This window comes from Pelecanus crispus, chromosome 2 (genome assembly GCF_030463565.1).
Source record: "Pelecanus crispus isolate bPelCri1 chromosome 2, bPelCri1.pri, whole genome shotgun sequence".
In the NCBI taxonomy this organism is placed as follows: Eukaryota; Metazoa; Chordata; class Aves; order Pelecaniformes; family Pelecanidae; genus Pelecanus; species Pelecanus crispus.
Genome location: NC_134644.1, coordinates 18,419,695 through 18,441,941, shown reverse-complemented (window position 1 = coordinate 18,441,941; position 22,247 = coordinate 18,419,695). Strand labels below are relative to the sequence as shown.

The 22,247-nt window shown below is 42.0% G+C and overlaps 1 protein-coding gene across 1 annotated transcript in view; it reads right to left on the bottom strand.

The window, feature by feature from the left end:
- Window positions 1-14,554, bottom strand: part of MPP7 (MAGUK p55 scaffold protein 7) — a 151,094-nt gene extending 136,540 nt beyond the window's left edge. Inside the window, exon 1 of the mRNA XM_075728125.1 lies at window positions 14,308-14,554. Within this exon, the coding sequence (XP_075584240.1) occupies window positions 14,308-14,554 (247 nt within the window). The remainder of the gene's footprint in view (window positions 1-14,307) is intronic.
- Window positions 14,555-22,247: the final 7,693 nt, after the last annotated feature.

Sequence of the window (22,247 nt, the reverse complement as noted above, 5' to 3'; positions counted from 1 at the left end):
TCTGTGCACAGATCAGCCACAGAATACTGATCTGAACATTTAACAGCCTGAGGAAAAAAAACAAAACACAAAGTGGAACCCACGCACTTGAAGCACGCATTCGAAGCAAACATCTGCCTGCCTTTCAACACCACTTTCACAGGATTGCCTGCATTCCTAAATCAGAGGATATACCATGAGTCCCTACTGTTTGAACAACCTCGCCACTCGAAGGCAACGTTCAGAGTTTAAAATACAAAATTTTCTATCTTTGTGTTTCTGTTGGTGCACTGCAATAACAAGGAAGCTACTATTCACTACTTTTATCAGCAATAGTACAAAGAATAAGACACACCCTTCTTGGGGAACTGGAAAAACCTGATATGTGAAATCTGAAGTCTCAGAGTCCCATAACTTCGTTTTGCTCTATGTTTCAAAAACAGAACTGAAGGGAGAACACAAGGACTTGGCCTTAGCCTAGCAAAAGTGAAGGCTGAGCAGAAAAGCAAGGGCTGTGTATAAACACACTGAGATAATTATAAAATAGTAAGAAAAACTGTTTAAAATAAAAGGACAATCTTGGCACAAGAACTGCTTTTTACCAACTGATGATGAATAAATTTAGGTTGAACATTACAAGCAGCTTCTTCACGTTTAGGGCAATTTAGCATTGGAACAGGCTTCTAAATAAAGTAGCGAGGGGAAAAGGCCCAGCTAGTTTTAAGACAGCGCTCCGTATGCCTATGACTGTACAACATAAAGCCCACAAGAGCATGAAAATAAACTTGATGAATAGGGAGGTCCTTTCCTGTCCTGTGTTCCTAAGAGAACAATAACTGTCAAGCAAATAACATCATTCTGATACAACTCTAAGATATAACCATTTGGCAGGCAATACCCAAGAATAATTATACCGCAGAAAGCAAAACCAGACATTAATATCACAGCAGGACAAACTTTGCCAAGAATAAACTTCACAGAGTATCTTTTCATACAATGTCTTAGACCCATAACCTCACTTCTCATAATTTCATGCTCAAAACTTGCTGCGCAAAGCACACCTCTCATGCAGTACTCGCTCCCAAATCTGAAAAAGCTCAGCTTATTTTCTCTCCATGCAACTGAGCAGTTCTATCATCTGCACCCCTAGCATCCTCCATGCATGCAGCAGATCATCTTACCTGAAACAATACTACATCTAACATGCTCAAGATATTTACTACCATCGTTACTACCTTCAGCTCAGGCAGGATGATTCAAAACTGGCTGTCAACTGCTTTGCTACTGAAAGGTTCAAATCACCACTTTTGCCCACATATCATTAACCAGGAAAACTGCAGCAACCACAATGGTCTAAGACAATTGGCTAGACATAATCAGTCCGCAGAAATAACATATTCTATTAGACTAAGCTTTATAGTTTGAAAGAGGAGACAGTCTTCCAGGCACACCAGCCTTTCAACTTGTTTGACATATAAAGATATATGCAAAGAAGTATACAAGTTGGTCTAATAAAGACTATGACATGTCCCTACCAGTCTTTCAAGCTAGGAGACTCTTTTACACTAACAGGTACAGGCCTGGCTTGGTGGGATCTTTATATCTTCATTTTATTATTGCAATGTATCTGAAATTGAAGACAAACTGCAAAATACTTCTGCCCAGTAGACTCCACCTGCTTATTTGCAAAGTCCCTGATCACACGGTGCATCCTATCATTCCCTTCTAAAGCCTCGCACTGAAATGCAACAATTGAGTGAACTGTAGAAGAGGGGAAAGTATGAGCATTCAGGAGTTGTACATCAAAAGCAAACCAAACACAACCATTCGCTACTTCTCATAACACACAAGCCCAGGACACTCAAGGAAATTACCTAGCAGCATAAAAGAGCAAACTATAGGAAATACAACTTAACCAGGTATTGTATAGAAAAAAGTAATAGCCAAAACCCAATTATTCGAATAGGTACTTAAAACACATTTTGAGAACAGGTTCTTTGGCTGCTATCAAACAAATGGTCCAGACACAGCCTGTCAGCAACAGAAATTTTGATAGCAATCTTTGTCAACAGGTAGACTGCTACACCAAAACAAAGGCTGCTTTACAGCTACTTGTTATTCTCTTTTCCTATACATCCTCTCTTGGTCACTTCTGAAGAAAGTGTAACAGCTCTTACATTCTCGTTAGCAGACCTACAGTATATAATTTTTCTCTAATTAGCACACAATTTCACTTTAAATTGAGAATTCAAAGGCATTTCCTTTTTTCAGTTGATTTCCCCTCTCCCTATCCCTTGCAAAACCATTGTGGTTAAACACACAGAAAAGTTTTGCAGAAGAAGAATAAAACTTGTGTCTGAGCAGTAAAGTTTATGTAAATTAATCTCAAACTGTATTTTCTTAGCTTTATTCTCTTAGCAAAGCACAGAGCATGGTAGCTGCAAGACAGCATTACAATCCATTTTCAGTTAGTTTATATCACACCACAACATGTCCCTACCATTTTAGTTCATCTGCTTACACTTGAACACCAGTGCTTTTTTAAATTTGTCATCAAAATAGCATACACTTTTATCCACGATGAGATCCTGTAGATCTGACTTACAGCATACTCCAGACATATGACTGTATAATTCGGACAAGTTTAAAAAAAGTATGATGAAAGAAGATACCACTCAGGACTTCCCGCTAGCCCTGCTGAGCATAAGAGGACATATTTCACTTGACCTACCCTACTAATCTGAGCAAGTTGGACCTTAGCAACAGATGCAAAGCTCAAATAACCACTTTGAAATCCTTGTTGCAGCTCCACCTCTAGCCTTTGATCATCTTTCGTCTGGAAGTAACAAATGGATTTCTGCTCCTGGCCTATGTAACAGTCTCCTCATAATCCACCAGCTGATCTCTCTAGCACCAGAAGTGGGATTCTCAACTCATCTCAACTTTAGCTGCATTTCTCCTCATCATATACAGAAAGAGATATATTACATAGTAATAAAATAACTGAAATTTATCTTAACTATTTATAGATTGTTTTGATTATTTTGCTATAGGATTAGATATCAAATTACAAAACTATAACAATACAATACATACACATTCTTACATTTAAATTTTGACATTCAGTAGTCTGACACAAAAGTAGCTAAATTGCAGGATGAAATCTACTTGAACCAGTTTTCATTCCTCTAAATATTACAAAATTGTAAACACACAAATTGCTTGAAGTGTAATTTACTTTTGCACAACTTTATCTTAAACTGGAAAAAGTTAGAAAGAATATTTTGTATCACAAAAGGTCTTTACCTTAAGATAAGCATTAAAAAACAGGCAAATTTGGATAGCAAAAAGTATTTGGAAACACTGTAAACACTGCAAAGCATAGAAAAGGAAAAGCTGTCTACACAAAACTAATTTAGAGCACTCAGAAAACATGCAGACATTAAGAATTGCACCTATCTCAAATGTACTCACTTTCTGTCTTCTGCTTCTTCCAAGCTGCACCCACAGACAACTTACAGAATTCCCTACCAGATATTCTGATTACTCTCCTACATTCACCCCTGGCCAGTTTCCAGGCAGTCTGAATGATTTTGCTATGCCACTGCAATGACAGCAAAGGAATCCTGTGTTCCAAGTAGCACCGGGGTTTTTTAGTGTATTATTGTGAAACAATACTTTTTGAAATACTACCTTGGAAATATGACTGGGGTGATTCCTGTACACAAATTCTGGATCTCAAATGTAGTTGTTTATGCCAAGTCTCGGGGCATAAAGTCACACAAACTTGCAGTTTTTATTAGCGAGTTGTTGATTTTTTTTTCCTCCTTTCTTCATTTATATTTAATTCCAAGTTCATACAGTTATATAGGTCATTCTGGCAGCTGGTACAATCACATGCCAAGTCATAAGCCAAAGACTCCCATGACAAAATGTCAAATCAGCGACCCTCTGATGAGACACAAGCAATGGAGAAAGAAATCTGCCTGATCTTGCCTACCAGAACACAGCCTGGTTGAGCTACACTGAGACAAGGTCTCAGCATCAAGTCACGAACTGTCACAAGGAGAAGTCCAAGCCAGCCTGACCATACTATTCTCTCTTCAGTATTGTCTAACAAAGAAAAGAACAAGCAGAACAAACAGTATGTCTCATGACAATGCAACTTACTGACTGGGAACCACTGACCTAGACAGTGGTACTGTGACATTAATTCAGATGATATTAATTCATATGTTAGGGCTGAAACCGGTTTCTTACTCAGAGACCGGAATAGCTCTTCCCTTAACTCCTTAGAAAAGAGGCTTTTATTTAAAGTTTCTACCATCTTTCTTTTAGTTACAAGGCTCCTGTAGGATTCAGTAGGTTAGATGAGCTTTTCCTTTAGCTTTACTTTTTCTGGGGATACAGTACTACTACTCTATTCCATTCCAACAGAAGTTCAGGAAGAGTGTGCTGATGCTACTAAAAGAAAGGTGAGCACCTGACATTTTCCTTTCTTCACCTCATCATTCATTTTGCTTTTTTCCCTTGGCCTAAGAAACACTTCACTGTCAAAGGAGGTGGGGAATACGCATTAGTGAGACATTTGCTTCAACAATTATCTACAATTCAAGGTCAAATGTTTCTCTTAGTAACAGTTGTAGACAGATGCTCACACACACAATTTCAGTCTCCTTGCAGCGAGGGCTGTCTTCTACTTGAGTACATATGCTATAAAACAATTTTTATATACAGTAATGTGCATACAAGAGAAAGAGCTTTTGCATAAAAACATCCAACTTTCAGAAAGAAAAAAAAAATCTAATTACCAATAACAGGAAATTTGTACCTTCCCAGGTATTTGTAACCTCTAGTTGCAAAAACGTGTAAGTGCCTTTGCAACAATGCAAACACCGGATTTTGGATTACCTTTCCTATTACAGTCTACATCCAGCAAAGAAAACATAACATAGTGAAAAAACATCACAACATTTGGCACGAGGTAACCAGCCATGAGGCTTTCGCTCAGGCTGCTGCATATTCTCACTTCTCCATTGGGGAAGCAAGCCTATCAAGTGTGCCTGTCATGCATGCCCATATCAAAACTCATCTCTCTACTCAAGCATTCAAGTGGGGAGATAATAGCACCCTACTCAAGAATGAGTTTTGGAGAAGAAAAGGTCATGTCATTACTTACTAATTCAGAGTGGTGTATTATTACATACAAGGTCTCTAAAAACTGTTCCAAGAACTACAGAGAAATCTGTTTCTTTTTGAAGGCAGCGAAAGAGATCCAGAGGAAGAGGACACAATTTTCATTACGCAGGAGAAGATATAAGGCAGCAACAGCAGCGAGGCATTAACGTTTGTTAAGACAGAATCAAAACCAAGTGCTGTTTGAAAGAGGAAGAGGGTAAAGGTATGCTTTTAATTCATGTACGATGGAGTAGCACAAAAGTTGTAAGGCCAGCACTAACTGGAAAACACAAAAGGAAAGTTTAGCCCTTTGCTTACTGTCCTCTCAAACGCACATAAAGAGAAGGGAAATCGGCATTTGAATTTGACCAGCCAGCGAGCGAGAAGCAGCCCACTGCAAGTAAAGTGATGCAGACATCTGGCCTCTGTAGCAAGGACACTGTCCTTGTAGATTGGGAGCCAGGAGCAACAGAAGTATGCTGGAATCCTGCAGAGAGACCACAGCAGCTCCGACCATGTCCTGTACAGGCGCTGGAAGAAGGACACACTCTCATTTTTATCCCAGTGTTGAGGGACCTTATGAGCTGCAAATCAGTAGCTAAACAAATGTTTAGCCATAAGTACCAGAAAACAAGATGAGATTTGCTTTTGGACAACTGCAGGTAACAATTTATTATTTAGATCTTCACAATGTGGACAAATATGAGAAGTCTCAATTCACACACGTAGCTGCTCTGACATACTGGAAACTGTTAATACAAACACACTAAACAGACACAGAAGGTCCAATTACTTAAATGAATACTTTCCTGTCCCTATAGTCTGTTAGTCTTAGACCATATTAATGTGCATGCCATGTTTTCTTTTCAGGAATCTGGAGATACTCCACTCATACAATCAAGAAGGTGTTTTTTCTTCCTGAAGTACCACCACCATCTCAACTGACCAGCTTGTGAAAACGTACAATGCACCTGCTAGCACCACATGTCATTGCTGAGACTTCTACACTGTGATGACAGCAGGTTTATTTTAATAAGCTGCAGTGTTTTTTGATAAGTAATGCATGTGTCTATTGAACTGATACATACATTTTAAATATTAATGCTATATCCAAGCTAGATGAAAGCATTAGAGAAGACAGGATAAATGATTTAATAAGATGGGACATTTAATTCTTTGATGTAAGGTAGCAGCATGTAAAACGGCAAGTTCAGTACTTGGATAAAGCAACCAGAATGCCTGTTTTCTTTCACGTTTAATTGCTATCACCCATAGGAAGCCAAAACCACTAGCCAGAACTCATTAAATAGTGTAATAAAGCTGAAAGTCTGAGGAGTAAAATGTAAATTCAACATTAATGAAGTGGCATTTACTCAACTGTCATCATTGATTACACTTGCCCACCTACACAACTAAGTTACAGAATTAAACATTGTGTTACAGCTGCTGTCTGCCTCTATTCATAGAGCAGTAAAGAGAGTATTTAACTAAAACCTATCTTACTACAGGATGTTTTAACTCTGAACAATTAAAAAAAAACAACCCTAATACCACCTTTGGCTTGCTGAGCCAGAAGTGAACCACTGGTAAAGAGTTACTGGGTTGAGACTATCTGTCTTCATGTTACAGATGTTGGTTATTATGTTTCTCTGTACTTTTTCCAGTCAGTTAAGGTGATGATAGCCAACCAGTAATGATCTGGGTCACCCCCCACTATCTCTTCCCCAAATATGAAAAGAAAAGTAGCATTTTGCAAGGTTTCTGAAGTTTCCTTGATATTCTATGACTCATTAAATATAATTAGCAGATCAGCCAGGTCCTACTGTGAAAAAAAGGTTATTGAGTTCGCAAACCTTTCCTAACAGGTATTACCTAAGACTCCTGTGCTGTGTGGAATGTGGTGGGCTGTTTCTTTCCAAAATTCAAATATTCACCATATTAATGGCTGCACATTACCTTTGAAATCAGATATCAAGGGAAAAAAAAAAATGTTTTACAGCTCTACTATAATATCCTTCTGTACCTAAAATACTTAAACTCTTCCTCCACAGCCATGTCAGCTACAGATACTTCCTTTCAGCCAAATTTCTGTATTTGTTTCTAACACCCTTCTGTTCACACCCCAACCTTTTTTTCCTTTTGAAATGAAGGTATTTAACAGCCTTCATTTATCACTGTGAACAAGTTCAGTAAAAAGCCCGAATGAGAAGGAATCTTAATTATCTTTATTAAGTAATAAATGCATATTTATCACTAAACAAGGAGTTAAAATAATTAGTATTGAATGCAGTACATAGTGTTAGAAAACAGTTTTCGTAGCTTCTAGGAAACAAAAGCTGTTTACAGCTGGCACAATAAAGTTTTCAACTTTTTTCCAATTGTTCCTTTGACTCCCGTTTCCTCCAGTAACTGCCTTGCAAATCCTTCCCTTCGTGGCACTCACAGCAGAACTTTTCCAGATCTAATTGCCCAGGAAGACATTTTCCTCCACTGTTGCAGTCCTGAAATCTGTTATTTACAATCACAATTTCTCCTTCGGTCTGGGTGCTAGCATGCCCACCATCCACTACAAGCAGTTACCTTCCAGCAGGAACGAACAGAGGGAAACTACGACAGCATTCAACTGTCCACATTCACTAGCTGTAGCCACGGTTCTGAACAAAGGACAATACCTGTCTTTCCTACACTCCTTCCAAAAATGTGTTTGCCGGATGACTGACTTCTATCTTGCCTCAGTACTCAGCTGCTGCACATTACTTTTGCTCTCCGTTGTAACCATCAAGATTTTTTGAAGCTGGATTAGTCTTCCCTGAGAAGCAGCCAGGGTGTCTCGTCTGAGCTGTTCCAGGTCTCAGGGCCCAGGCACATGACTCCCACAGCAGTCAGATGAGGGACCAAAGGCACCACTCAGCACCTACCTCGAAGCATGCCATTCACAGTTTTATCCCCTGAGGTTTGTTTGCCATTTTGATACCCTTGTTCACACTGGTAGTGGCAGCTGGAAGGTGGTCCAAGTCGCTGTCTGTATCATATTTCAAACACACGACAAGCTTTTGAAGCAGGGAGCCACACACTGCAGCTCGATCAGGGCAGTTGAAGCCTTGTTGGGCTATAGTACTTGTAGTGCCTTCTTAATACCAAGGCAAAATTTCTAGCACATCTAATTTTGATGTTACTAAAGTAACAAATTTCGATCTTTGGAGAAGTAACCAATCTTTGAGTAAGAAACCTACAACAGCTCTGTGGTACAAACTGGATGTTCCTTTCCCCATAGGAAATGAAATGCTAGAACTTAAGTTGGCAGGACTGAAGTTACAGGTTAGCTATGTATGTACTGCGGGTAACATTGACTTACTGAAGCAGTTAACCTTGGAGACTGAGCAGCAAAAGGCTCCTCCAGGGTCTCTAGGATCTACAGATGGCAAGAGAGCAGCAGCATGGAAGCCAGGACAGGGTGTGCCCCAGGCAAGGCAGCTAACAAAGGGCTGCTGTTCGTCCTGGTGGGAGCAGCAGTAACAGGGCCTTGGGCTGGTGGGAGGGGGGGCATTAGGGGAGGAGCAAGGATTTTTAGATGTGACCTACAGCACAGAGATTTCATACCCTCGTTAGATTTTAGTCTCTATTCACCTTAACAAGGGAGCAAGCTGCTCGTTCAGAGTTGGGTTTGGTCACTTCTCCAGCACTGCTAGTCTCAAGATGATGCAGCTTCAGCGTTCCCCCTTCCACGCACTCATTTCACTTACAGTGCAATCCTAACACAAAAGTTAACTGTGTTCACAGCTTCCCAAATGACCCAGATTACAATGAGATGATTAACTGCTCATGAACAGCTATTCATTGAAAACCTCTATCACACTATCTGTTAAGCCATTGAAAACCTTCATTAGTGTATCTGTCAAACCTCTGAGAAGGAATTTAAGACTGTTTCTTTAGATCAGTTCTCTTTTTGCAACACTTCTGGACTGTGATTAAAAAAGCAAGGCTTTCTATCAGCTGAAGTTGCAAGGTATTTACTAAAAACACAAAAAAAACCCCTCTCCATCTGCCAGTTGAAGCTTCTGATTTGGCCACATGTAAAGTGTGAAATAATTATATTCCACTCTCTTTTATTTATAATTAGTAATGTCAAGTCCATTTCTTTAGATAGCATTCATGACATATTGTCATGCAACAGCAGCCCTGCGATTCGTATCTGAAACTACATTGTTCCTTTTGGAACAGCTTCATTTGCTAAAGCCAAGCTCAGTCCACCAAACAATACATTACGAATGCAATAATGCTCTTTATATAAATGGATGTGTACGGTTCTAAGTTGTGAGACATAATTAGTAGCTCTGAAGCAGTTTTACTCTATTCTTAAACTTGTTACACAATTTATAGTGCAATGTATTTTGTAGTCAATCATTAACTGTTGGCTGTATTAGCAATATACTTTCCTATTTTTTCAAAACTTGTACCATCATATATAATGAAATAACAAGAAAATTTAGCCATTCTTAATTCAAAAAACAGAGGCTGTCTTTACAAGATGATAAAGCAACACGTAATTAAGAATATTTAGACCACATATTGGTCCAACGGTGTTTCTCGCTTTATTTATTAATACTAAGCATGACATAAAACTAGTCTTGGTCTCCCCTACTAATCCACACATTGTTCAGGACCGTAGAAAACAAGCAACAGCCTAGTCCAGTATCAGAAAACAAAAGCAAAAGAGTAATCATAAGGTAATCCTACCTGGATGACCGTCTTTACTTCAACAGGGACTTAAGATGTGCATTTTCCAGACTGTAGAGCTGAGAATCTATGGGGCCTAAAGGAAAAAGGAAAGGCTAATGGTAATACGACATTGGTTCTAGTCAGCATTGAAAATACTATGTATTTTCAAGTTTTTATTCTAAATGTTAGGAGCATAAGTAGTTAACTTCCCAACAACTGTTTCCCTGTGAAGCCCTGCAGAAATAAGAAGTCAGAAGAGACTTATTTAAGCCGGGGCAAGAGAGGATTTCAAGTTGCAAATTCGTTCTGCCTCCATGCCTGTCCTAGACAAATCGGTCTTAAAGCAGTAATTAAGCAAAATAACAATTTCAAAATGGGTACAGATAAGCTTTATCTAACACTTAAATATCCATAAGACTTCACAGATGTATAATCACATTTTAAACATGAACAATATGCAAGTTCTGGTACAAAACTTCAGGTGTAAGCGTTCCCCCATTCCACTTAATGGGTCCATATTGAAAACCCTTTAAGCACTTGTGACTTCATGCTTGTAGTAAAGACGCTCACTTCTTTGCTTCATGCTAGCTAATCACTCTGCTTTGGAAAGTCAGCAATAACGTCAAAACCATTGCTAGCGCTGCACACTGACATTCTGCAAATGTCTTTTTCAACACTCCACCTGGCCTTGTGCGCTGCCTACTCCTCATACAAACTGAAAACACCTGATGTCTTCTCTCAGCAATAAACTGCAAGAGCAGCAATGGAGCAGCAGACCACAGAACGCATGTGGGGAACAGAACCACGGCAACCCTATCACATGTATGGCAAGCACATAACAGTCAAAACAGGGTAGAAAACATCAAGATGGGCCTATTCTTTCCGTGTTCATATGTCACCATCTCTTCTGCACACTGCAAACTACAATGATCATATATCCAATTTCATAGTTCTATAGTACAGTTTGTAGTTATAGTTTATGGATCGGTTCAATGATTATCTTTAAATACTGATGTCATTGAGGGTGCAAAAAATCAGTTCATTTCAGGAGCTTTTGATTGCAGGCTTGTTACATCACTGACTATACTGTATATGGTTCGAGAACTAAGCTAGCTTCAGTTTTTGTTCTTTAAAACTAGCAAGCAACTGCCAAGGCTAATTTTTTTTCTTCCATTAAAATATTCTTTTATTAAAGTATGACATACTTTAAGGAGGTACTGTCTAGGCTGGATTTTAACCTGATCTGTTATTTCATATAAGTAACGTAAGAACAGCAATAGTGGGATCACATTAGTCTTCACAGCTGAATGGAAAAGTGACAACACCCAAGATGTTGGCCATGGTAACAAAATGTGACCCCAAATAGACTAAATATACTGAAACCCTTTTACATTAGCAGCTCATCTTTTCTCTTGAGCTAACAACTGGGAGATAAGGTTGATTCTACCCATGATTCATAATGTAGATTGATAAACCATTTTAAAGACAAAACCTGAAAACTAGTCTGCTTAATGCTGTTGCTTAAGAACACATGGAATCTGTTAGTCTTCCAAAGCAGGGGGGAAAACTCAAGTTGTGTTCTTTGGTAGCTAAGCATAACAAACATAGATACTCAAGAACACCAAAGTAAAGTTTTGTGCATCTTCAGATGTGCTATTTTTGCTTTCTGCTGGTTTTCCCCTAAATGCAAGACTGCTAGCTGAAATAAAGAGCATGTCAATGTATCTCTATCATTTCTCGCTGTCTTTGGAAACTCACTTGTCAAGGAACTTTACTGAATACCTCACAGTAATGCTCAAAATGGTTCTGTAAAATACATAAATGTGGAGTCAGAGCTGTTCTCAGACCTGCCACACAGCCAATATGACATGGGACAAGAGCTAGTGGTCTGAAGTGTCAAGGCATGTTAAGGACACTGCACTGTAAAAGTTATTTCAAGTGTATTAAGTAATGCTTGCTGCCTGTCTCTCTAATTCTATAATACAGGGCAAGGCACTGTATTAGTTAAGTACAATATCACTTGTGATGTAAACACCCACAATCCACTGAAAGCAGGCATAAATTAATTCTGTTATATTATTATATTTCTAAGACTAAAATTAGGAAGGAACAAGTTAATATACTGCATCTTTTCCTTAAACTTTTCAGGAGATGGGATCAGGAAGAGTACATATACCACAGGCTGGGACTGAACTGCATTAGCACAACTATGTGGGAAGCTTTCATGACTCCTACACATAACTCACGTAGTTCTAGATGGTGAAACTTGCTTGATTCATTGCAACAACATCCCAAAAGATACTCCAGAAGACAACTAACAGACACTTTGCTAGTAGCAAGACCGGATTTTTTTCCTGCTTTTACTTATTATCATAGCAAGTTCTACAGTAAACCTTAATGCAGGGAAACCAGTTTAGAGGGAAGATACTAATGAACTCCTTTTTATAGATCCCTTCTGTTCCCTTCCATATGCTAGAGATAAATTAAAGGCTCACGGGCACCCAGGTGCTTGCCACATAAAAAGGAGAGATTCAGCACAGGAAAGCAGAACTAAGGCTGGGGTTTCAGTGAAAGGTGACATTGCAACATCATAAGAACAGATGGGAGTTGCAGCCGATTCCAACATCTTTGTGAGAAGCACGGTTACTCCCACAAGGCACTCAGGAAAGGACTGGAAGTTGCCACTTAGAAAACATACTTGTGACCGTTTCCTATCAGGAGTTGGGATGTCCTATAAATGTTAGCAGAAATGCAAATAAGCATCCAAAGTAACAGTACATTTATTAGCCTGCTTTCTCTGCACCTGGTACTGACTTTTATACTGTACTCTTAAAAACTTACAGCTCTGACACCTGCCTAATTTAAAATCTAAGTTCCAGATTGCATACTACTACACAGAAAAGATTTTATTACAAACACAAAAATGCCATACTAGCTCAGGTTCAAGGTCCATCTAACACAGTATCCTGTCTCTAACAAGGACTGCTAGTGGATGCCTAAAGGAAAGAACAAGAACAGAGTAAACATACAGCAGCCCTTCCTTGATGTACTCTGCTAGTTGACAGCAATCTGCAGCTCTGGGACCTCCTCCGTCTCCTTTTAAGCGTACACATATAAACACATTCACATTAAAGTCCAAAGCTATTCTGAGTCTGAAATAATTTAAATCAACTTTTCACCATTTAGGTTACTGCTTTACTCCTTTTCATTCTGATGAATAAACAGGCACAGTTGAAACTGATGAGTCTTGTTTATTCATTCCCTAGCTCTATGTGATTAAATCCCAAACCCTAAATTAACTGTTGCTTTAAGACAGCTTTGAGAAGCTACACGCAATGACCCATTCTGAATACAAAAAAACTTACTCAATCCAAACAGTGACGTCTAGCAAAATCCTAATGTTAATTCTAAGTGAGATTAGAGATTTGATCATCCACAACAATTACAGTGAACAATACTTCCAGTAAGTGAATAACCTAGTTGTAAATTAAGTAAGCTCTTTCTGTAAATATGGCCGAGATGTAAACATCCCTCCATAAAAGGGACCTGAAGGATGATGATACCTCATACCAAAATGCTAATTACTATATTTTTAAGATGAACACCTACAAAAGATAAGTTTAACAAAAAAACATGCTCCTTAAAATACAGCTCTTGATCTAAGTCAACTTGAAATAAGAACTCTGAACCTCATCCAAAAAATTTAACTGTAAAAAACAAACGCTGAATTCAGGTACTGAAGATCGGCACAAGGTCTAAAGATGCTGGTCACCACTGTCCAGACTATTCAGTCTTCTTCATAAGGAAGAACTCCAAAAATCACTGAAAGCTATTGCCCCTGAAGTTATTCTACAGTTTATTTAGAGGGAAGGAAAGGCAAAGATGCAGTGAGGTGTTTAAGAAATCAAACTGAACCAAAGAAAAAGCTCTGGAAACACAGAAAGGCAGCTTGTTATAAATACAGGTTAAATAAAAGACAGCTAGGAATTCAGAGGTGAAAGCACAAAAGCAGAATACAAAGGCACCTACTGCTCTTCCCAGCTCTTACATCAAATATCATCACTTACGTTCTTCACATGCAACATGCCAAATTAATAATGCTATTTTACTGCTCGGCACAGATCAAACGTAGGCACTAGCAAAATCAGTAAGGAGCCGTTTTCACAGGTGAATTAAGTTATTCCGAGCCAATTCATGAAAATACCTCACGGTACTGACAACCTATAAATTAAAGTTTACAGGTCTCCCGAGTCCGGCTGCGTAGCCCCATGTCGCTCCACGGTTTAGGCGCATCCATTACTCGCTACAAACGAGCTCTCCTCAACTCCTCCCGACGGCCCGGCAGGTTTTAAACGCCGGGCAGAGCCGCAGCACTACCCGTGATTAAATTCACCGCTCCCCCCGCCCTCTCCCCCGCCGGGGCGATTTCACCGCGCTGCCCGCGGGGAGCTCTCCGCTCCGGGCCTGCCTCCCGCGGGCACCGCCGGCCGGGACCTCCCCTCACGGCACGGCCGCGGGAGCCGCCCGAGCCCGAGGCACGGCCCCGCGGGGCTCCCCCGCCGCCCCGCACACGCCCGGGGGGCTCACCCGGCGGGCCGGCGGGCCGGGGGCCATCTTGGAAGCGGCGCCCCGCGCAGCGGCGACGGACCCCTCCGCGCACACCCGGCACCTGCCGCATCCCCTCACGCTCACCAGCCGATCCCCCCGCCGCCGTGCCGCCGGCACAGCCCAACCCCGCCGCGCCCCTCCGAGCTCCCCCCGCCCCGGCAGCGCCCGGCCCCGACCCCGGCCCACGGCTCCGGCCCCGGCGGCGCCCCCCGCCAGCTCGCGGACCCCCGCGCGCGGCACCGCCCCGCCCCGCCCCGCCTCGAGCAGAGCCGCCTGCGCGCCGCGGGGCTGCGGCTCCTACCTGCGGCCGGGCCTAGCCGGGGCGGCGGGTGCGCCCCAGCCTCCCTCTACCCGCGGAGCCGCGCACCCCGGCTCCCCATCGCCGCCGCCGCCGCCGCGCTGGGCCGGGCCGGGCCGGGCGCGCCGGGCCCCTCCCACCAGGGCGGGGCCCCGCGGCGCGCGGAGCCCAACGGCCGCTCGCCGGGCCCGCCCCCGGCGCCCCCCCCCCCCCCCCGCAAACGGACGCACGCTAAGGAGAGGCTCGCGCTCTATTGGCGGGAGGAGGGAGGACGGCGCAAAGCGGAGCGCCGATTGGCCGCGCGGGAAGGCGGCGGCCCGCCCCGCGGCGCCGGGGGCCGGGGGTTGGGGGCCGCCCGCGGGCGGGGGCTCGGCGGGGCGGGCCGCGGCCCTTCCCCCGCGGCGGGTGCGAGGGCTCCGCGGGGGCCGCGCTGCCGGGCCCCCCTCCTGCCTCCGTGGCGTTGTGCCTGCCCGCGGTTCGGAGCCGGGGAGCGCCGGCGGCGTGGCGAAAACGGGGGCTGGGGGAACCCGCGGGGAGTCTGTCACGGAAGCTGAGGGGAAGGAGCCCTGCCGGTTCCCGCCGCGGTCGCCGGCCGCGCAGCGTGGCAGGTGAGCGTGCCTCACCTGTGGGGCGGGGTGGGACCTGCCGGTGCTGCGTGCGGCGGGGCCCCCGTGTCGCTCCGCAGTGCCCGGGGCCAGCAGCCGCCTTCGCGGTCAGCGTTCGGGTTCCCCTCCTGCCGTAGAGAGCTGCGAAGCCACGCAGAGGCGATAATTTCCCAAGTTTGTGGGGGGTGTGCTCGGAGGGAGGCGGGGCGGAGGAGCGGGATGAGTAGGGCCGCCAGGCAAGGGCTGAGAGGTGGACAGGGCAGTGGTGGCCTCACCACAAGAACTGGCTGCGGTCCTCTCCGTGCCTGAAAGGATGGGGCTTTATTCAGTCAACGAATCTATTCTTAACGGCTTTATTTTTCAAATAATAGAATACACCAAGGATTCTTCCACTCTTTTCCAAGTGAAGGAATACACTGCTGTTACAAATACGTGTGCTGGCAACAGCGCTGCTGTCCAGTGTCCAGGAGGAGCAGCATCTGGTGCACCCGACAGCCGCCTTGCAGGAGCGCAGCCCTCGCCTACGCGAGGCGGCACTGGTACTCTTGGCTAATCTCAAAGCATGGCATTACAGGTGGTTTTGGACACCTTTAATTCTCCTGCACTTAATGCGACTTGCCTGCGTTGTCTTCAAGTAGCATTTCAAGTCAGGTGTTTGTGACAAAAATTCATTGAGATACATAAAGAGTTCCAGAAGACTATTAGTTTCATTACGATTTCCTCTCACTTCTTGGGGCAGGTCTTTTATTACTACACACATATAATTGTGTTGTGTATAATGCAACTAATCTCATTCAACCTCCTCTGACATTTGTTCCTGTTCAATTTAAAATGATGTTTTTCAGCACACTACAGGATTACATGATTTCGTTATGTTGTCAGTCATTTTTTGTTTAGATCAACAAATCATTAACAATTACTTCCTTCTTATCCACATCTTCAAAGACTTGGGACGTGATCCTTCCTTTTGTGATCCATCAGCAGCTGAAACATTCCTGAAAGGAAACCGGTTGAACATATGTGGTTAGTTTTGAAATAAATTATTCTCAAAGACAGTAGAGTAATTACAGTGCCTAGAGGTGCTAGACACCTGAAAATGTAGCCCAGTTTCTGGATGAATACATATTTTTTGTGTTTTCTTAGATATTTTAAATATACACCTCGCTTTCCTTTTAAATAAATATTTCACAAGATTAAACAAATGCCAAGCTAATAATTTCCTTCTTTTTATGCTGAGTACCACCCAAGTACTTTTTCATATCTTAAGACTTAACCTCATTTGGAAAAAAACCAATTCTGAGTTCTGATACTTTATATGCAAACTTTTAGTTGAGGCCAGGCTGTTGTAGGAGAAACTTAAATTCCCCAGGATGAAAGTGCTGACAGACACTAAGCAACAAAACTCCAAAACAAGGCTTCCGGCCAGAAAGATGAATTGCCATTGTACCCATCCAAGTATTACCCTTCTTTTCCTACTGTAGGGTTTGGCAAGAGTGACTTGAGCCCTCCATCGGTTTTAAAAAAGGGCGTATTCTTCACAAACCCAAACCAAAGCAACTCCTGTAAGCTGAACACTCCCACGTGATAGCAAATGAGATGAAACTAAGGAGAGAATGAAGAGGTTTCCACAGGTCAGTGCTTTTTCCAAACCCAAGGGAGACAACCATCTCCAGAGGATATTCTCCAGCATGACTTTAGTTGAGAACTAAGCATCCCAATGCCATTAAATCAGTCTGAGTCTGAAAGTCTAAGAGCCAGACTAGGAAAAGATAGCTAAGGAGTTAAATTTAGGCAGGTTAGATGCCCTTCTCCCTCTAATGTCCCCCCAGGGGTTTCTCTGGTGGAAAAGGGCAGGAAGAAATAAGACATTTAGGAAGCTGTTGTGACACATTAGTCCCCAAAACACTTTGGACAGGACTGATATGGCTGGGGGATTTTCTTCTGTTTTGCTGTCATGGTAGGAAATCTGCAAAAGCAGCACTGTACATCTTTCTCTGGGGAATGCAGCAGTAGAAAGACATCTTAGGTGGTACCACATCTGCAGATCACTGTAGGCCCACAGAATCTCCCTGGCTGCCTCTAAAGATCTAGCCGATCACAAGGTGTTGGCACCTCTTCAGTTGCTAAGTTGTTGTTACAAGGCAGCTAAAACATATTAAATACTTTCCTAAAATTATTTTTCCATGCAGGCAATTGCTGTATCTGGCACAAAGATGTTATATGATCATTAATGGGAAGTGAAACTGAGCCAGTTTCTCTTCCAAATGTGGCCAGCCCTATGGGATGAGTTGAGAACTCCTGCTTTAATTGTTTTTAGTTGTGTCTGTGTAGAGACTGCTTTGGTGTTCTTCACCTCCTGACATTGACGCTTTTGCTGTGCATAGCTGAGATTCTTGCATAATTTAACAGAGCCATCTCAGGTGTCTCCCACTCTGTTCAGAGCATTCGAGCGAGTGTTCTCCAGATTTTGGCACACAGCTTGTATCACATGACATTTACAGAAGAGTTTACCAGACTTGCTTATTTAGAAAATTTCCTAGAGAACAGGTTTGGTTTTGTTTTTTTTTTTTCTCAAACACATATATGTGAATGGGTCCCAAAATATCCAGTCAACTTTTTTATTTCCTTGATTTTAGTCTGATACAAGTATAACCAGTATTACTAATTTTTCTGTCTCAGTTTCCAGCATTGTTGGTGCAAGTGAAATAAATAGTGGTAAACATCTTTTATTTCTGATGCATTGTAAATGCTTGCTGGTCTTTTTGTGTTCCTGTTTCATCTTCATAGTGTTCCAGCAGACAGGCTTGTGGCTAGCAGGAAGGACTGGCTGAATGGAACTGGAACCAGAAAAAAATCTGTTTCAGTCATTGCAGACTGAGGATACTGGAAAATATAATGTTTCAGTCACTGCAAATTGAGGATACTGGAAAATATGTAAAAACAGATTCATTTATTAAAAGCATATTTATTTTGTTTTCTCACTTTTTCCTATTATAATTGCAAAACCTTCTGAAATTTGTTGTTCAGCAAAACTGTCAAGTATATCTAGGTACAGTAAATGAATTATGCAAATGATTTTATTGAAAGAACATGCACATTCACGTGTACACATTATTTGCCTGGTCTTCCTATTACAGATGCAACCTGTAGTGAAATACTACTTTGTTAAAGCAAAGGAGTGCTCTAGAGACTCCAGGTTCCTGACTGATATGGTAGAAATCTGTCATGTTTGTGTGGGGCACATGGAGCTTGAATACATAAATATGAATAAATATTAAAATATGTTAAACATTCATTTTCGTTGGTTTAGGTTGTTTTCCTGGGAAACAGGGCTTTTGATGTTCATGAGCAATCTGTCTGTGAGTCCTGCTTAGCAATTTCTGAATTTTTCTAGCTGCACTTAAGGTAATTTTAACTTTCTTCTTCTGTTATTATTTATAAAAATCTCAAAATACATCAGGTTTTTTCCCTTCAGCTTGTAAACTTTTGCTGTCTGTAGAGTTCTCAGTATTTTTCTGTGAGACCACCTTCATGATTTTCTGGTATATGAGAATTTCTCCTCAGGATCCAGCTATCATAAAGGTACATACATGAGGTAGGTAGACATCTTCAGGTCTGACCTTTTTATTCTGCATGCTCAATGAGCTTGCCATGCCTGTTTTCGCTGTGTGTAAGCTATTTTGAATATTCATACAGTTTTGATAAATAACCAAGGTCAATTTTGTCCCTTCACCAAATATCTCTTGTTTTTCTTGCTCAGTCTTACAGTTTTCCTTATTGCAAACCATGTTGATATCCCTTCTGCCATTCATACCACCAACTTCTCACTTACAAAGTAGAAACTAAATAAAGTTGATTGAGCAGAAATACAACAATTTGTCTCATGACAATTTACCTGTTTGATATTTCAAATTCCGTTTTACTTTGAATTCTTTCCTGGATGTCTTCCTCATGATCTTGCTTCCAAACTGTATTAGACAAGCTGTTCTGTAGTTTTTATGCTCTTTCATCCAATTTCATGCTACTGATATATATATAAACTTGTCCAATTATCAGGCTACAGTCCAATTTGCTGAACTTTGCAATACATACATTGATGCTACTCCATCCAACTTGAGAAGTTCTGTTGGAGTCTTCTCTGACTTGGAGTCTTCCTGTTCTGAAAAGTTAATTATATTAATTATGAATGCTATTTTAGATTTTAATGGTGGCAGTTCTCCAATCCATGTAATTCAATAGTTTTTCATACAATTCCACATTATACAACCAGTGCCTGATCATCCCTTGTTTTTCTTACTAGAATCTCGCACTTTAATGATTTATTAATTCTGGTTTGCAGTTAAAACACTTCCATTGCTGACATGCAGAAATCAAACATCTCCTCAGAGTTTTGCTGCCACCTCCTGATCCCTGGCACACTTACTGATTCTTATTTAATCTTGTTTAATGGCTTGGATTTGCTTAATTAAACCACCTACCACCACCAAACTGCACTGAACCAAAAGCAGACATGTCCTTCATACTTCTTAATATTCCTATTATGTTTTAATACAGTGCTTGGAGAGGAGGAAAACACACAGAGCTGAAACCAAGAACAAAAAATGAGTGTTTGCAATACTTCTAAACAAAGGTGTACTTACGAGTTAAATGCTGAAGTTTCTTACAAAACAACTTGAGGATTTGTGGAGGAGTTGTGAAAGAATTAAAAACATAATGTATGCGAAGTTTAGGATGTATCATCCCTAATTAGGCTCCCACTTTATTTTGCTGAGCTCCTGGGAGGGTAAACTGTTTGCATCACGAGATAGTTAAAATGTCACTGCTTTCTTTATCTTTCCCAGCAGTTACAGAAAACTACTATTATTAATGAATTTGGATGTGGCTGCAAGCCAAGAATGTGCTGTTTCATGAGTGTGGTCCTGCGTGTGCATTTTAGTCTTTCACTCACAGGCTAAGGAGAAGTCTGAAGCTCGGAGATCAAAGTCAGAAGCTAGGGAGTGTGATCCACCAGTCATACAAGTGTTTTTGAATGACAGGCAGAAGTATGAAGAAGAATAGAGTTTGGTTGGATAAGCAGCTATCATTTCATTTTAATTTGCTATCTGATTGCCTGATCTCATTTCCCTACGCTTTCTCCCCTAAACCCTGTCTAATCCCCTCTTGCAGCCGGGAGGCAGAGTGCAGAACACCTGTGCAAACAGGAGCTAAAGCAATGAGCACAACCCGCTGCTCCTTCCCCTTTGGGCAGTGCCTGGCTATAGCATGGAAAACACATTCCCCTTTGGCATTATCTTAAGTTACCATCACATACAGTCAACAGTACCAAGTGTAACCTTTACGGAATGCATTAGAAAAGAGGCAACTGCTCAGGCACAGACACGACACCAAGATTAACAGGAAATACACAACTATAATCTCACAAAAGCACATCATGTAATAAAGAAGAGGGAGCCAGATGTATTTTTTTACAAACTGGCATACACTTGTGGCATGTTCGGAGTTTAAAACTTCTCTAAGACATCAGTGATATTATGATAACAGGGAAATGGGGTAACTGATGCTGAGTGCCTGTAGCAAACAGCCTGTTCCAGAGGAAAGAGGTTTGCTTTGGAGCTAACCTGGCCCTTCCAATTCACAAATGTTGTTATGTACGTGGCTGCAAATTGGGGAATATTAGAACTGGGGAGATGGTTGTCCGGAACAGGCAAAAGATACCAGCCCTGTGAAAGTCTCCCTAATTAACCACTGTTACAGCAGCCATAATGCCTGAGATGCACCACCAGCACTTGTGCATTTAGTGAGTGGTAGAGAGGATCTTTCTAGGCTGAAAAATGAGCACCTATTACTGATGAGATGCTCATTATCAGCCCAGCTGTTATCAGTTGTTATTAAGCATACTCATTCTCTATCAAATTGTTAAACTAACGTTTACTAGGGTTGCCTGACAAAAACTGAGTGCCATGTACTCCTTCCAGATATCAGGAAAGACACCAGAAATTAATACAAATTTCCCTCCAAAAACTAGCAAGATCTACACCTTCCTCTTACACCTAGCAATGTGTGTGGTCAAGCCTAGCCTTAAAATCAGGATTGCACCCAGCTATGTTGCACTTAGTCTGTACCAAAAGACCACAACAGCACAAGCTTTAGAGCTTCCTGGTATGTGCCGGATGCCTCAGCACAAGCTCCTGTGCTCATTCACTGGGTCGGGATGACTCAAGCACAGGCAAATGCCTTGCAGGCAGTAGTGTGATAGTCTCAGATTTACCTCTTCCTCAGTACAAGCAGAGATGTTTTGAGCTCAGACTGCAGCAGAGCTCACATTCAGAAAAGAAGTGAATCACGGGTGTCATCTGCATAAATCCACTGGCAAACCTGTTCTTCCTTCCCATGTGGAGCAGTCATCGCTTTTCAGACTTCCCAGAACATCCCCCCCACCGCCGTGCTAGGGCACAAGCTCCTACCTGTGAAAGGCACTTTAAACCCAATGGGACTATGAGCCACTCAGGATCAGCAGAAATAGGGACAGTAAGTCTGACCAGAGCTGGTGAATGCCATACTCTTTCTCCTTCCTCACACTCCTCTCGTGCCAGCTTTGGAGAGGGCTGAAGTAGGAGCTCTACTCTTTATGTGACTGGGGGATTAGTGCCTTCTTAACGTGACTCGGAGAAAGGCAAGTGGCTGCAACTCAGTTCTGTCATTTTTTCTGAGTGGTGGTCTTTCCAAGTCAACATTTTTATCTCTCTAGACTGGATAACACACTGTTGTTCTTTGGTTTCTATTTTCGGTTAGCTCATCAAGGGTGAATTGTAAGCAGGCTGGCTGTGCTTGCTGCCTGCCAGCACAAGCCAGCCAATCTA